Genomic DNA, 15,092 nt, shown 5'->3' on the forward strand with positions numbered 1-15,092 from the left:
ATGTTGGCTTTTTCCTCACTACCCATATCCAGTCGGTTATACTCGGGAAATCTGCCAATTTGCATCACTTAACTGTTATACTTAAAGTGGGAAATAAGAAATATGTCATATTTTGTACTGTTTGGAGAGGTGTTATTTTGCATATCTTCCCATTGATTAAAATTAATCATTGTACAATTCAGAATGAGTTCTTGCACAAAGCCTGTTTTATAGCCATTTTAAATTGAGCAGGTGATGGCATACAGTCACAGTTGTGACTTGCGTTCTTTGTTTTTCTTCAGTGACGCCACAATGAAGTATTTGTGCAGCCACAGACCACCAAAACACTGAACATCGTCTGCTGTAATCTTATTTGGCAACACCGCTCTCTGCTGTTAAGAGGGCGCCATTGTTGGTGATACATAATAGTATTGCTATAGTCACCAACCCTCCCAAATAAATCAACAAAATTCACAACCATTAACAATAAGGTAAAAATATTTAATGGCACGCAGTATTTTGTTTTCCTATGACAGTTTTCTGGTTATCTGACGCCACAAGGGAAGCTGATATAAATCAGATAACCGTAACTAACGTGCCACTGAGGCTAAAGTTTATTGCATGTCTTCTATATCAAAAAAATATTTTTGGATTCAAGTCTGCATATTTAACCATCAGACATGTTTGCCTCATTTTTCATTTTGTCTATTCTCGGCAACCAGAAATAAGACTCAGCCGAAGGCATCCCCCAAAGACATACTAAGATTATAACATTAGATGCATTCATTGTTTACATTTTGCAAGCTGGACTGGATCTCAGGCAAGTAATGGCTCTCTACAAAACACCTTTGCTGTTGTTAGGAACAGAATATAAGGAGTTTATCAGTAATATTACTCTGCTGTTCTGCTCCAGATCTCATTTAAGTTTACTGCAGCCCATGACTGAACTTTGAACAGTCAAGAAAATAATTGAAAGTCCATCCATCCATCCATTATCCAAACCCGCTTATCCTGCTCAGGGTTGCGGGAATGTTGGAGCCTATCCCAGCAGTCATTGGGCGGCAGGAAGGGAGACACCCTGGACAGGCCGCTAGGCCATCACAGCGCTAATTGGAAGTCATGACATAACAAATTATGTAATCATCTGGTTCATTATGTTGGCAGCAGTCATTGGGCATGTTGATAGATTCATTTAAATGGACCAATACAGAGATGCAACAAATAACAAAGAAAAAAACTCATAGGTCTGCCATAGTGATCCAATGTAACATAAAGAGAGACAGGGGTGGATTTCTCAATAACTGCAATGTTTGCAGTGTAAAACTTAAATCTCTCAACACTCCCAGATAACTACAGCCCCAGCAGTCTTTAACAATCAGTGCATGTTGAGAATTTTTTAAAGAAACTTTAAATGGAAAAATTATGAATAAATATCTAGACATTATAAATAATAATGCAATAAATATCTAGTTTGTTTAATTTCATGTGCACAAGAGCATGAAATGAAATGACAAATAAAGTGTTTCTGATTTGACAAATAAAGTGTTTCTGATTTTTGACATTTTGAATTTTATTTACATTTCGTCACTGGCCAACTCCAAGGCATATACCAAACACATACAACTTACACTGCCCATGTATGCTCTGTATTCTGCATACGTAATGTAAAAAACATAAAGTTAGTGCTTCAAATATGAAAATAATTTATTTGATCACAATCACAAATATGCTAGGACACAAATAAATACCGGACCATCATATACATAATAATAAGGTCAACAACACAGAACCCTGCTCATGTGTAACACTGCACAGAACTTAGACCTACACCATGTCTCTGGCTACTTTTCCTCATGAGTGCACTGGTTCAAGGGAATTTCAGCAATTTTGAGTCAGTCATTGCTATTTGATTTTTTCAGTGGGGCTGTGCTTTGCTGTGAGCCTTCATGTTAATCTAAAAAAGGAACACGGAGTGTTACGCTTATCACCTTAAATAAGAAGCATTTATTAAGACAAACTGTGGATTCTAATGATGAATTGCATCAATTGAATTCGAGTTTACTCGTGCGTTGTGGCGTAGAGAAAAATAGTGTGGAAAAAGTGTCTTTCCTGTTCAGAGACTACTTGCGTAGCTCCTACTAATAACTATGGCACAGAGGAAAGTATAAATAACACTGAATGATAAATGCCTTTCAGGCTATTTTAAATCCAACCTTTATGTAAATAAGTGACTGTCAACCCCCCTCCCCACACACACACACACACACAAACACAGTCATTACATTAAGTACCTGATACATTTGTTTACTGCAGTTTTTATTGCATAAAATGAGCTAGGGAAAGACATAAGCGTGTAATCTGTGCCAATTGTGAGGTTTTCCTAGGAACTCGTCATTGTCAAAATCACTCATCCAAGCCATAATTTAAATGTATGTTTATTACTGGCTCAGTTGAATCTTCAAAGCAACATAGAAGTTGTGTGTTTATGGGGTGGGGGTTGAGGGAATGATGAAGCTCACTTGACTAACAGCTGGGTGGTGGACTGGCAATGGGGAGTCACACATCACCCTCCTGTCCCTCCTCTTCAATCGAGTCCTCGGAGCTGTTGACCACCGCGGCACTGAGAGCCTGCAAGTCCTCTAGCACTGACAGCAGCGTATCTGACAGGACACATACAAAGCACTGGTCAAGTCAGCAGTGTCTGGGGAATGACTTGTGTCAGTATGACACTACCCCCAAGTTGGGAGGGGGGATTTGTGGTGGTTACCTTTGGCAGGTGGCTGAGCTTTGACATCTGCGCCACGACTCTTCTCTGAGGGCTTGTCTCGCTTTGGCCCCAGAGCCACAGAGTTTTGCAGCGCTGCTGTGCGGGCTCTCCGATACTCATTTATGAGTCCTCTCTCATGGACAGTGGCCTGGAGGACATTAAGTTTAAGTGAAGATGAGAAGAAAAATAAAGGAAAAAAAATTGCTCAAATTTCCAATATCAAGCACAGGTGAAGTCTCACCAGTAGTAAGTTTTTGTCCCTTTCTGTCTCCTTTAGTCGTTTTTGTAAATCCTGAATCTCCCTCTTTGTGTGGTCACTCTGCACATGCTGAGCTGCCCTCGTCCGATCCCGGTCTCTCTGCACCTGCCTCTCCAGCTGTCGCAGAGCCATCACTGCAAGAGATGGTGTAAACACAACAGCAGCTGTAACATTGACACTGTACTGTGAAAGTCAACAATACCTTTCAAATGATATCAAGTTTGGCAATGAAAGCATCACTCTGGCCCTCATCTCTATCCACTATGGACTGGGTCTGTTGAGGTATTAGTTCTGCTACCTGCTTTAGTGTGCTCTCTCCTAGCCGTGTTGACTTGGACCTCCATCTCTCTCAGCTGCTCAGCACAGCGGTGCTCCATCTCAGACACTTTCTCCCTCCGAGCTGATGAGAAACAATGCATGTTTCATAGTTTAATTAGAAAACAAGCAACCTCTGCTCTGTCTTCTTTTAACTTTGCACTGGGTTTCCATACTGCTAATCCCTCAGAAAACAAGATCAGCACACACGTGGACTTGTTTGGTTGTTAGTTCAAATCCCAAGAACGCCTTAGAAAAAAAAATAGGTGGGAAAAAGGCGATAAGTACTACTATCCCTTATTAAGTATTGTCAAGTTATCCCTTACGTAAACTATATAATCCAAATCAGCTTCAGTTGAACTGCTCATAGGATAACAGTAGTTTAGAACACTAGTTGTACTGGACATTTCCAGCTGTCGGTGTCTTCACAGGTGTGTTAAAGTGGAGCAGAAATTAGCTGGATAGGAGGACACATGCCGGGTTATTTCTCAGTGAAAATAAAGATTTAACATAAAGGCCAGTCAGCTTGAAGTGACCCCTGCTTCACCTCGCTCGCTGTGCTCCTGCTGGCTGAGCAGCTCAGAATGTAGCTGCTCCAGGTTGACCTTGCTCTCCAGCTGTGTCTGGGCCTGCTGCAGTCTTTGCTGGGCCTCCGCTCTGCTACAAACAGCCTCACAGACCTCCAACCGACTCTGCTCCAACTCCTGCTGCTGCTGCCTCAGTTTGCTGTCGACTGGTGGAGGGGATGAAGAGATGGACTGAGACAAAACATTAGCAAAGCTGTGGCACACCTTTTGATAAGTAATCACACACAACAGGCTTTGAGTCAAACTGATGCTCACACTGATCTCTCAGATCGGCTAGGGCCTTTTCAATGAGCTCTGGAGTTCTTTTGAGCTCCTGGGTGAGTTTGTCCCTCTCTTCACAGACCAAGCTGAGCTCTACCTGGAGGTTTTTGATACTGTTAAGATAAGATAAGATAAGATACTTTATTGTCATTGTGCGCACATAACAAAATTACATTTGGTGACTCTCAGACCAGCAGCACTAGACAAGGTAAATGATTTTAAAAAAAAAGAGGAAGATAAAAACAAGGACAAACAACATTTAGTATAAGCAAGTGAAGTAGCAAAAAATGATAATGAGACAATAAAAGATAGCAGCAGCTTTTAAAGTTCAAAATAGTGCATGGAATTATTGCACATAGTTGTTCATATTGCAGTGGCTTTAGTACCAGTTAGTCCTTAGCAGCTATAGGCAGGTGTGTGTGTGTGTGTGTTGGGGGGGGGCAATGGAGGCTACAGCACTGGCGAAGAAGCTGTTCCTCAGCGTGTTAGTCCGGGTTTTGATGGTGTGGTATCTTTTCCCAGATGGCAAGGGAACAAACAGACAGTGACCTGGGTGTGTTGCGTCTTTGCTGATGTTGCTGGCTTTCTTCTGTAGGTGGCCAGCATACACAGCATCCGGGTCCAGGAGCACAGCTCCCACAATCCTCTGTGCTGTCTTTACCACCTGGGCCAAGTCCTTCCTATTCTCTGCTGTGCGTGACACATTGACAAAGGATGCTTTCTACTGTGCTTCTGTAAAAGTTGACCAGCAGCTGAGAAGGGAGACCGGCTTGTTTAAGTTTCCTGAGAAAGAAAAGCCTCTGTTGTGCTTTCTTAACCAGGTGGGAGGTGTTGAGTGACCATGTGAGTTCTTTAGTTATGTGGATTCCCAGAAATTTGATGTTATCCACACTATGCACCTCTTCACCATTTATGTGCAGTGGGGGTGGGGTGGTCTTGTTGGGGGGAATGCAGACAGGAGGCATGGCAGGAAGAAGAGCAATGAGAGAATAGTGGCACAGAGAAAGACAGGGACCGCGTATAGTGCAAGGCCAAAACCTTTTCTTGACCAGCAAGACAGTGACTGCTTTTACACATAGCCTAATATTCCTCTATGAAGGGTAACCTTCTTAAAGTGAATAATAGAGAAGCAAAATTGATCCCAACCTAATAGAAATTTAAATAGAGCTTAAATAGTTAAGCTCAGCTCTTAACTCATCTGTAAGTGTTTTAAAACTCCATTTTATGACTTTGTCACCTTTTCGATAAGTGTTATATAAATAAAGTTAACTTTTTTCTCTCCGATTTACCAAACAGGAGAATATTGAATTAACAGTGTAGTATTGTAACACTCCATTAAAAGCCCACCGCAGCGAATTCACCAGGAAGTGTTTGTATTTGTATTTTGTAGTTCTGAACATTTTTTCAGATATAGGGACATTCATTGTACTTTTAACTGAACGTATTTTGTGTTCTTAGGTAAAATTTGTGTTTACTACTCCCAATTCCTGTCATTTTTCATTGGAATTAAAAGTTGTACAGAATTACTATAGAACACATACCCAAATCAAAAGGAATCCATTCCTATATAAACTATACATTAATGATACCATATGAAACAAACAACATTTTCACCTGTGTTGGAAAAAAAGAATCTATCCTACAAGTAAAATTAGTTGATAGTAACATACTTGTCAGCAGACTGCTCTGTATCTTTACTGGCCTGCTGCACTTTCTGTAGGGCCATCCTCCTCATGATCAGGCCTGTGGAGACAAAAGCATACAGACTCTCCAACAAAATCCAAACAAAACGCCACTTAAACATAAATGTGGAGTTTTAATGAGTGATCTGAAATTATACCTTGAATTGTCTCCACTCTTCTTAATGCAAACGATAGCCTCTGAGTAAAAACAGGAAGTTGTGTTTGAGCTCTGTCCACTTCAGCAACCTTGGCCTCGAATGCCAAACAGAATCTATGGGACACAGTAAAACTGAGAGTGGCGATACACTATTGACTGCAATACATCAGTCAGAATGAAAAAGGTAATCACTTTTACTTTTTTCCAATACATCCAGTCATTTCTAATTCAAATAAATCAATATTTACTTCTGGACTGTGCCTGACATGTTTCTTGATGCAGCTTCTGATTTCTGATTCCATGACTTCTGCTGCGAGTTTTCTTTGAGAGCCTGGGCCAAGTCCTGTTTCAGCGTCTGCAAATATATTAACACATCTACAAATCTCTCAAGCTCAAGTCAGACAAGTTTTACATGTCTATGTTCAAGTGTTTCCCGGTAAACCTCAACTCCTTATGAGTTTGTGTATCATCAGCGCCCTCTGCTGTGCTAAGAATATATTACGTCTGCCCCTTTGCTAAGTAACTGCAATTTCATTGCTCAGAATCAAAAGGGACACAAAATCATATTTGATCTGAAACTAACAGCGTTGGCCATTCTCTCTAGGTCCAGCTCCGCAATCCTGTCATCCAGACTGTGTTGGAGCACACTAGCCTGGTACTGCTCCTGTTTGACCTGCTGCTCCATTGACCTAACCTAGGACAAAAGCAATATAATATCAAAATAGTTAGGTCTGTTTCAAACAAAGACAATGACACTGATATGACATTAGATGTTTTTACATTATCTAAATCAAAATACTCATGTGGTATGATTTTTGTCTTCATACTGTTGAAAGGTATTTATCCTTCTCTGCTCTTAGTTCAATGTCCTTTGAGCGAAGCTGAACACACAGCTTGAAGACTCTCTCTCTCCAGAGCTGCAGCACTTGAAGGCCTTCAGAACCAGTCTTCAGTAGTGGGTCAGACAAGGTTTATGGACACATATACACACACAAAGACACATTAGTACAATACACTCAAGAACACATGTACACCAACGTGCACAACTGCATGCACCACTTCAGCAGGCACTGCATATTAACAAACAGCTTCTTTATTTTGACTTAAAATATCAGCAGTTCGTTCATGACATATTTAGTCATTTTATCCCCATAAGCCATATGAGACTTTGCAAGTCCACACACAATCAGTTTCTCTATCTACTCAAACATTAGGAATGAAATGTGCCTAAAGAAAACTTTCCATTGCAGTCAGGACTTCTGAGGCTGAATAATTTGTTAGCTTTGTCTGTGCCATTACAGAGACGTAGCAAAGTCTTGCTGCAGGATCAAGAGCGATGCCAGCTAAAGCATAGCATAGTATTGCGTCACTGCAGACAAAACATCTGATAGTATAACTGAAAAAAATACAAATCATTTAAAAGAAAAATAAACAACTGGAGATTCCCCCCAAAGATGGCAGCAATTCTTGAGTGACAGCTTTGCAAAATGCACTCAAGCAAGCACTAGAAAATAATCACTATTCACAAGCATCGTCAACAAGTAAACTGAGCTTAAATTGAAATCTACATATTACATAACAGTGTGGCAGATGTGGTAGAGACATACACATGGACCCAATTTCAGAAAAAAAAACACATTGTCAGGGAGAGGGTAGACAAATATATCTTAGCAGTCACAAGGTCTCACCTGCCTTGTGGAGCTGCAGTAACTCCAGTTAGCAGTTGAAACTGACTGAGGAAAAAACACCAACCTTCATAACAATTTTCTCCTCTTGAAGGGCCAATATCTCACTCACAGAGTTAAATCTGACTGTCAAAAGCTCTTTGGTCATCTGAAGAGCTTCCCTCTCTTTTTTTAGACTCTGTGGGAAAATCAAGGTGATAAAGATTATTTACAATGTTTGTTCATTCATTCATTCAACGTTTATTAAGACTCAGAAATATACTGAGGTAGAGACCTCGTTTACAACATAGTTGAGCAATGTATAAATAACAATGCATATATGAGAACATACCCACATTAATGAATTCATTCTAATTTGGTTTTGCAATTTTTTTTTCTAAATCATACTGCAACGATTGCAGCTAGGCACAAGCTTTCCGACTTAAGCAATTACTTAACAGCGAATTGATTTTGAATCAGTGTTGTAAATGTTGCCTCCACCTCAATGGTTTCAGTTAACTTCTCTCTCTCTCCTTTCTCCTTCTCCCCTCTCCCAGGGGATAGCTGTCCAATATAATTTCTAAGACTCTGCAGTGTTGTCGACTGGGTCTCAAAAGCCTGTCCCATTTGGCTGAAACGTGCAAAAAAAAAAAACATCCAATAAATGTCAGTGAATCTCAGTACCAAGTGCTTTGAGAGTTTAGCTCCAATTAAGTACCAGACTTAAATTCTACTTCAGATTGAATTTGGCACCTCAGATGTTCTTTCAACCCATCTCTCTCAGTAGACACCTCTATCAGACTGCTCTGCAGCCGCAGCATTTCTGAGGTCAGGGAACTAAGTCTGTCCTGTAGTTCACTGTTGGTTTGCCTTGCCGTGGCAAGCTCTGCATTGTAAGTAGTAGTCATCTGCTGCAGCTAAGGAGGACACATGCAAGCAATTCAGAAACCGGGATAAGGTGTCAGTGATTGCATTGCTTTCCTTACCGTGCAGAGTACAAACACTTTCACACACCTCCATCGCCTGCTTTTTCTTCGATTCTTCAAATAGCTCTGCTAGTCTTAGATTCTGTTTTTTGGCCTCCTCCCCAGCCTGCATCTTGGCCATCTCAGCCTTCAGCATGTTACTCCGAGCCTCTTCTCTGCTCTCCTCTACCTCACTCCTCAATCTTGCTATTTCTTCACCACACTCTTTCTCAAGTCTTTCAAGCTGCAAAGAAGACAATCTTTATTAGTTAAAGGTCACATGTTTAAAATGCATAATCCACTTTATTCTGTATGAGTGCAGTGAAAGTGACTGAATCACAGTTCAGCAATAGGTTACAGTCATCATGAATGCAGACTACAAGCTGGAATTAAATCAATTATTCGATTTTAAAAAATACTCTTATCTCACAAGTAATATTGCCTGAGATCATTAACTGTTTTGTGGAAAGGTAACGGTTACCTGGAATACAATTCTCTCTTTTTCCTCTTTGTTTTGTTTGAGCTCCACTGTGATTTGGTTCAGTTCAGTCTTAGCCTTACATAACTCATCACGCATTAACTCCATTTCATGTGTCTGTCTGAGCCAAAAAAAAATTAAGTCAACTTATGTTTTATTTGGAACCATTCATCAGAAAATAATAACATTTAATCTAATTATCATTCTAATATCTATGTTGAATTGAGCAACAGACCACAAAATCACCTCCCTTTCAAATCAATAGAATACAACAAGCTCCTGTTTCATAATATAAATACCTGTTGAGGCTACCGTCTTTGTCTCGCATATCCTCCCTGTGTCTCTCTGCAGCCTCTCTAAGGGCCTCTACTTGCCCTCTCAGCCTCTCTGCCTCCGCCTTGTGTCTCTCCACATCCAGTCTCCATTCGGTCTCATATCTGCACCACAGCTCTCTTCTTTCCTTCGACCTGTTTGAAGGACAGGACCTGTTCACATGGCTTACATTCTCACCTATCATCAAGGGTGCATAATAAAGAACTATCAACTAAAACAAGTCGTGTTTACAGGGTACCTTGTGCCAGAGTCCGCAGAGTGGTCTGTGCTGTCTGCTTGTAATGTCATAATTCTCTGATTTTCCTTTTGTAACTCCAGAATTTCTCGTTGGGCCTGAGTGAGGGCGAGCCATGGATTGGCAGGGCTGGGGTCCACCGGTGTTGCTGGCATTATGGCCGGGGTTAGCCAGGAGATGGGTGTGCTCTCTTGTTTCTGAGTAGCTCTCAGCATTCCAGTAGCCTGAACACTTGATGTAAAATGGGAGGGGGGGATCAGGTCCGTCTGGATATACCCTAAAGAAAAAATATTGCAAAATGTCTTTGGTACATTGTCACATATGATCTTACCATGTGTGTAATTACACATTATCTTGTGCTTACTCTGTTGCGTTACAGGTCACAAAGGATAGACACAGACATTCACACTAAACTGCAAACATTTTATAAATAAATTAGGTATTGTGCTCAAAAAGGCAAAACATATTGCTATATTTTTGTCATGTTTCAAGTTCCAAAAGATATCCAAAATCCTATTCATTTTAAGGCTTAAACACAACGTTAGACTCAAATGACAACTCTCTCCCAGTAAAACTGGCCTAGCACCGATTCGCAAAACTACAAGCCAACGTTAACAAGATTCGGCCACATTTTCAGATATCAAAAGACATACGAAACTTGATATTAGTGTTGAAAACTGTTATCAACTGCAATTCGATATAAGGTTTCTTAATGTTGATACCCTGACTCTGAAATGTGACCGTATCGCCTCAACCCCGACGTTGGCTTAAAACGGCTTAACAACTTATTCAAGCTAAAAGGCTTGCCATACATCCAAGCTTAAGAACCGGAATCAAAACCATGTTTACTGGCCATGTAGGTTTGCACAAACATGGAATTTGACTCCGGTTTCGGGGCTCTTTCAGTGTCCTTAAAATAGAATAACAACACAACAATCTACAGATATATACACAAGGATTGGTTTATACAGGCGAAATAAGAGGTGATAAATGGTGCAGAGACTATATCAGCGATGCTGAAATAGATGTTAGCAGGTTACCTACATACATGCCTGAGGTAGCTAGCTGGACATGACAGAGCGTAGCAGTTTACGTACAATGTACAAATGGTTGGACGCTTTGTAGTAGAAACGTTTGAAAATGCGACTCGCATTGAAGCGTCATCTGAAGAGCTTGACACACGTCAATACACAAAAGAGTGTATGTCAGGAGAAAACTTACTGGACATAGACGACGTGGTAAAATCGGTGGGGACGCTGAGCTTCTCTTTTGTCAAGTTATATCCCTCCATGTTCCTCGCGGGAAAACGAGTTAAGAGCTAAAAACAGAAAGTCGCGAGTTGGACGTGTTGAGGTTGACGGTCGTCACCGTTCACAAAACCTCTTTGCTAAAGTAAAGGTTGTTTTTTTTAGCCGTATTCTTCTGGTCTTAAAATCAGATCGTCTACTTCACTGAGACCATACTACTGTTAGTGACACAGAGGGTTCAGTAAACACAACATCGTTATGGTTATTGGGAACTATCCCCGCCCGGCATGTTTTGGATTCGCGCAAAGCATTACGGGAATAGCGGAAGTAAACTTCTTTTTTCTTTCTTTTATTTTTTTAAATTGCGCTAGCCAGACCCATGGATGTATTATAGTAGTTGTTATATTAGTTATCCTACTATAATACATCTACTATAATACATCCATGGCCAGACCCTATGTAGAGATGGAACCAGGAACGAGTAGTGCAAGAGACTAGCGAGGAGTGATGGCGAGGTGTGTGTGTGTGTGTGTGTGTGTGTGTCTGTCAAATTGTTTGGAGGCAGCAAATAGAACCAGCTGTCTAAGGCCCCTTTTCCGCTACATGGTACCGGTCCGGCTCAACTCGACTCGCAGTGTCGTAAAAGTACCCCTTCAAGTGTTGCGGGTCTGCATTGATTTTGGTACCCGCTCCAGTATTTGGGAAACCTCGACAAAGGTGGTACCAGAGAAGTGGTAGCAGTTACCAAAATGCCGGTGCTTTCCAGTAATAGAAACGAAAAAGTCGAGTCGAGTTGAGCCGGTAAGTGTGTTTGTGTGTCGCTGATTGTTGTGTTACTGTGTATACCGTAAATATTGTGTGTTTTGTATATTTTGTGTAGTGTTGATTGTTGTTTTTTGCTTACTGCACTTTTCTATTTTGTCTATTTTATACTGTCCCTTTTATACTGCGAGAGTGAGCGTGGGAAATGTCCAATGCACTGTTGCAATCGTGGATCTATTGGTGTGTATATTTATGTGTTTTTATGGGACAGAGATCGTTTGAGTTATGAAAAACATTCCCTTTTTCCCGCTTTAGCCTAAATATAAAAGGGCTTTTATTGGGGTAGAGAGATGGGAATTTGATTGTTTTATATGTTCTGCATTCTTAATGTTCTGCATTAAGATTTTAGGTGTGCTTTATGATTTTTACACTATGGATTCTATTTGGATTCTATTTCAAATTCCTTTGTTAAATTGAATTGATTCAGAAATCATTAAGGATAATTGCTGCATCAATTCGTTACCAAAAGGCAGAGAAAGTGCAAAAAAAATATGTACCAGAAAATAACAAGAGCTGACAAGAGAATATTGGATCGTTTCGTATCTTTTTGAAAAATGATATTAATGCAAGTGGAAATTTTTTTGAGGAAAATTTTGCAGACATGGAGTCACGGGGGTGCATGTATCTGCATCAGTTTGCCCCAAACTTAACACTCCTGCAGCTGCAGAGAGGGGAAAGAAAGGGCTGCTGGATATGCAGAGACTAATACCAAAACATTGCTCTTGATATGCAAGAGGGCAGAATTAAAGTGATGCTCTGCATAGGATTCCATATCAAAACCTAAAGCAAGTGGAGGCTGGTTAAATGCGTGTGAACAAAACCTTCACTAGCAAACGTGGAAAAAAAAAAGCTAAAATCCACCTTGTCAGGTCATTGAGAAGATTGGAGGCAATAGTAAAGGGGCTTTTGGTGCACTGATACAAAGGAGACATGGATGAATCTGAAGCAGGGCATCAGCTGGGAATATCTGGGCAGGGAAAGTAAATGAGAAGCACCGCTCCTCCCTCAACATCTCCAGAGGAGCTGCTAAATGACCAGCAGTACCCTATAACATTGTAGCTGTGCTGGGCAGCTCCCAGGAGTTATTATAAGTGACTGTAAATGTGGAGCATGTATGCCCAATCAGCGTTATCTGAATAAATAACTCCTACATGAGGATGCATTATCACGCTGGCGATGATGATGATGATTTATTTTTAACAGTGATAATAGTCATCATAATTTGTATGTGAGAATGGAGCAGTTCTCTCCTTGTGTAGCACAGAGAGGCACAAATTAAATCATACCCCCCTTCCCATCCACCCCTGTATGTCTGTGTTATGTTTATCTGTTGTCTTGTTTCACCGTGTTTATTGTAAAGCAACTTTGAGTGTTAGAAAAGCACTATATAAGTTCAATTTATTATTTCTATTATTATTATTATTATTATTATTATTATTGAATTGGGATGAAGCAACTATAGATATATACATCTTGTAAACCTCGACATAGGCTTTCAAAGATAATCAAGCTGCCACTTTACCTTCTTTGTGTTCCCCTTCACCCACACAGAGACTTACAGCACTGACTCGGGGTGGGAGGGGTCCGACTCCATATCTGCAATCTGAGGGCCCGGCCCCAAAACTGAACAACCTGGTGGGAAAATGACCATGTTGTAAACATTCAGTGACTTGTATGCATACAAATTGTATGTTTTCAGCAGTGACATGGGAGGGCAAAAAAAATTCCTTTATAGTTTTCTCTTTTCAATAAATGCCCTCATGCTATTTAGCATTTCACTTGGTAATGACACCCCCGCCCCCCCCCCACACACACACACACTCACACACACAGACACACATGTATGGTTAGTCAATTCATGAGATTATCACAGTGAAATGCCAATACGAAAACTAGTTCCTATTTGGGATTGTATGTGGGTAAAAGTTGATTATGTGAAGTCCTAAAACCAGTTGAGCAGCGACAAGGAACTCTATGAACCCTCCTACCTTTGGCCATATGGGTGCAGTCCCATACTACATCTCACCTGTACCGACTATGCACTAGACAGCTTCAATGTAAATGTATGCCCCAATATGGGGATTGATCCAAAATATATTCAATCAGTCAGTCTAGGTTCAGGTTTGTCTCATCCACTATAGGTTATGCCAGCTGAAAAGCAGAGTGGGTAGGAGAGAATGAGTTCTGCCTGGATATATCTGAGGAGGAGAGGGAGAGGAGGGGAGCTGCGGAGAGAACCTTCTTATAGCTACCTGCTGTGGGCCTCATGGTTTGCAGCTGTGATTGAAGCCTTTAGGTCTGTGGAGACACAATATTCATGGTGATGAGCTGCACCCTGTGAAGGAATCAGTGGTTGTAGGCGTATTCACAGCCAAATGTTTTACGTGTAAGTGCGCAGTTTATTAGGAATTCCACTTACAATAACTAAAACACACTTTTTTGGTCATTGTTTCTGTTATGGAGATTACCACTACTTGCTGCAGGTCTGCCCTAACTCATTACAAGCTAGTTTAAAAATCCCCTTACTATATTTCATCCGACAGCCCAGTGCTGCGTTCTCCCAATTACCCGCCTCTTCGAAGGCAATTTGCATGCAAAGCAGAAAGTCAGAAGGATGGTTTTGCACGAAATATGGGAGTATGAGAGTTGTCCCATGTTGGGCCACTAATAACAGCTTTCCAAGGTTCAACTTTTTTTATTTGTCAAATGCACAACAATACAGCATGGCAGGCATTGCTGGCAATGAAATGCGACTGTAGCGGACTATATGGGCGCAATGCAGCATAATCAGTTGACGCTGTGTGTTAGGTAGACACGGTGACAAGGTAGAGCTAGGACTAGGATGGTTGCCATGTTTCTCGCGTTGTGTTTTTGTACAGAAGAATAAATGACACACGCGTTCGTGTAGTCATTTATTAGGACTGCCTAATATTCAACAAATAAGTGCTTTACCCCGGACCATCAACTGAGGAAGATTTTGTAGCGAATTCGGGGGGCAATCACAGGAACTGCCGCGGCCGGGGCGCGAACCCGCATCGCTAACCGCTTGACTAAAGGGTCAAACCCGCGAGCCAGCGGCCAGCGTGTCTTCTTATCCATGCACGTTACAATATTCAATAGGAACACCATCAAAACTAGTTACAGCTTCATGCCTAACATTAAACAAATAATATTGTAACGATCACGGATTAATAGGCTTGGTAGCCTTTGGCTAAGGAGTCGGACCCTTTAGTGGACTGGTTAACGTTGTCGCCCGCGGTGCGGGAGATACGGGTTCGCGCTGCGGCGGTTCCTGCGGTTGCCCCCCGAATTTGCTACAATATCGCCCCTCAACATAAGAA

General features: G+C 41.1%; 1 protein-coding gene across 1 annotated transcript; it reads right to left on the reverse strand.

Annotated features, from left to right (window-relative positions):
- Positions 1–1,572: 1,572 nt before the first annotated feature.
- cchcr1 (coiled-coil alpha-helical rod protein 1) lies at positions 1,573–11,052 on the reverse strand. Its single transcript, XM_056285451.1, has 19 exons — positions 10,904–11,052; positions 9,686–9,959; positions 9,414–9,581; positions 9,118–9,235; positions 8,686–8,880; positions 8,425–8,588; positions 8,173–8,302; positions 7,762–7,870; positions 6,835–6,980; positions 6,591–6,701; positions 6,256–6,362; positions 6,009–6,121; positions 5,839–5,911; positions 4,163–4,281; positions 3,868–4,053; positions 3,304–3,405; positions 2,988–3,139; positions 2,747–2,894; positions 1,573–2,639 (listed from the first exon to the last, which is right to left on the reverse strand). Exons 1-19 carry the CDS (start codon positions 10,971–10,973, stop codon positions 2,536–2,538), a joined length of 2,589 nt encoding a protein of 862 aa, XP_056141426.1. The 5' UTR covers positions 10,974–11,052; the 3' UTR covers positions 1,573–2,535.
- Between the last annotated feature and the right edge of the window lie 4,040 nt (positions 11,053–15,092).

Source organism: Lampris incognitus, chromosome 8 (assembly GCF_029633865.1).
Source record: "Lampris incognitus isolate fLamInc1 chromosome 8, fLamInc1.hap2, whole genome shotgun sequence".
NCBI classification, from domain to species: Eukaryota; Metazoa; Chordata; class Actinopteri; order Lampriformes; family Lampridae; genus Lampris; species Lampris incognitus.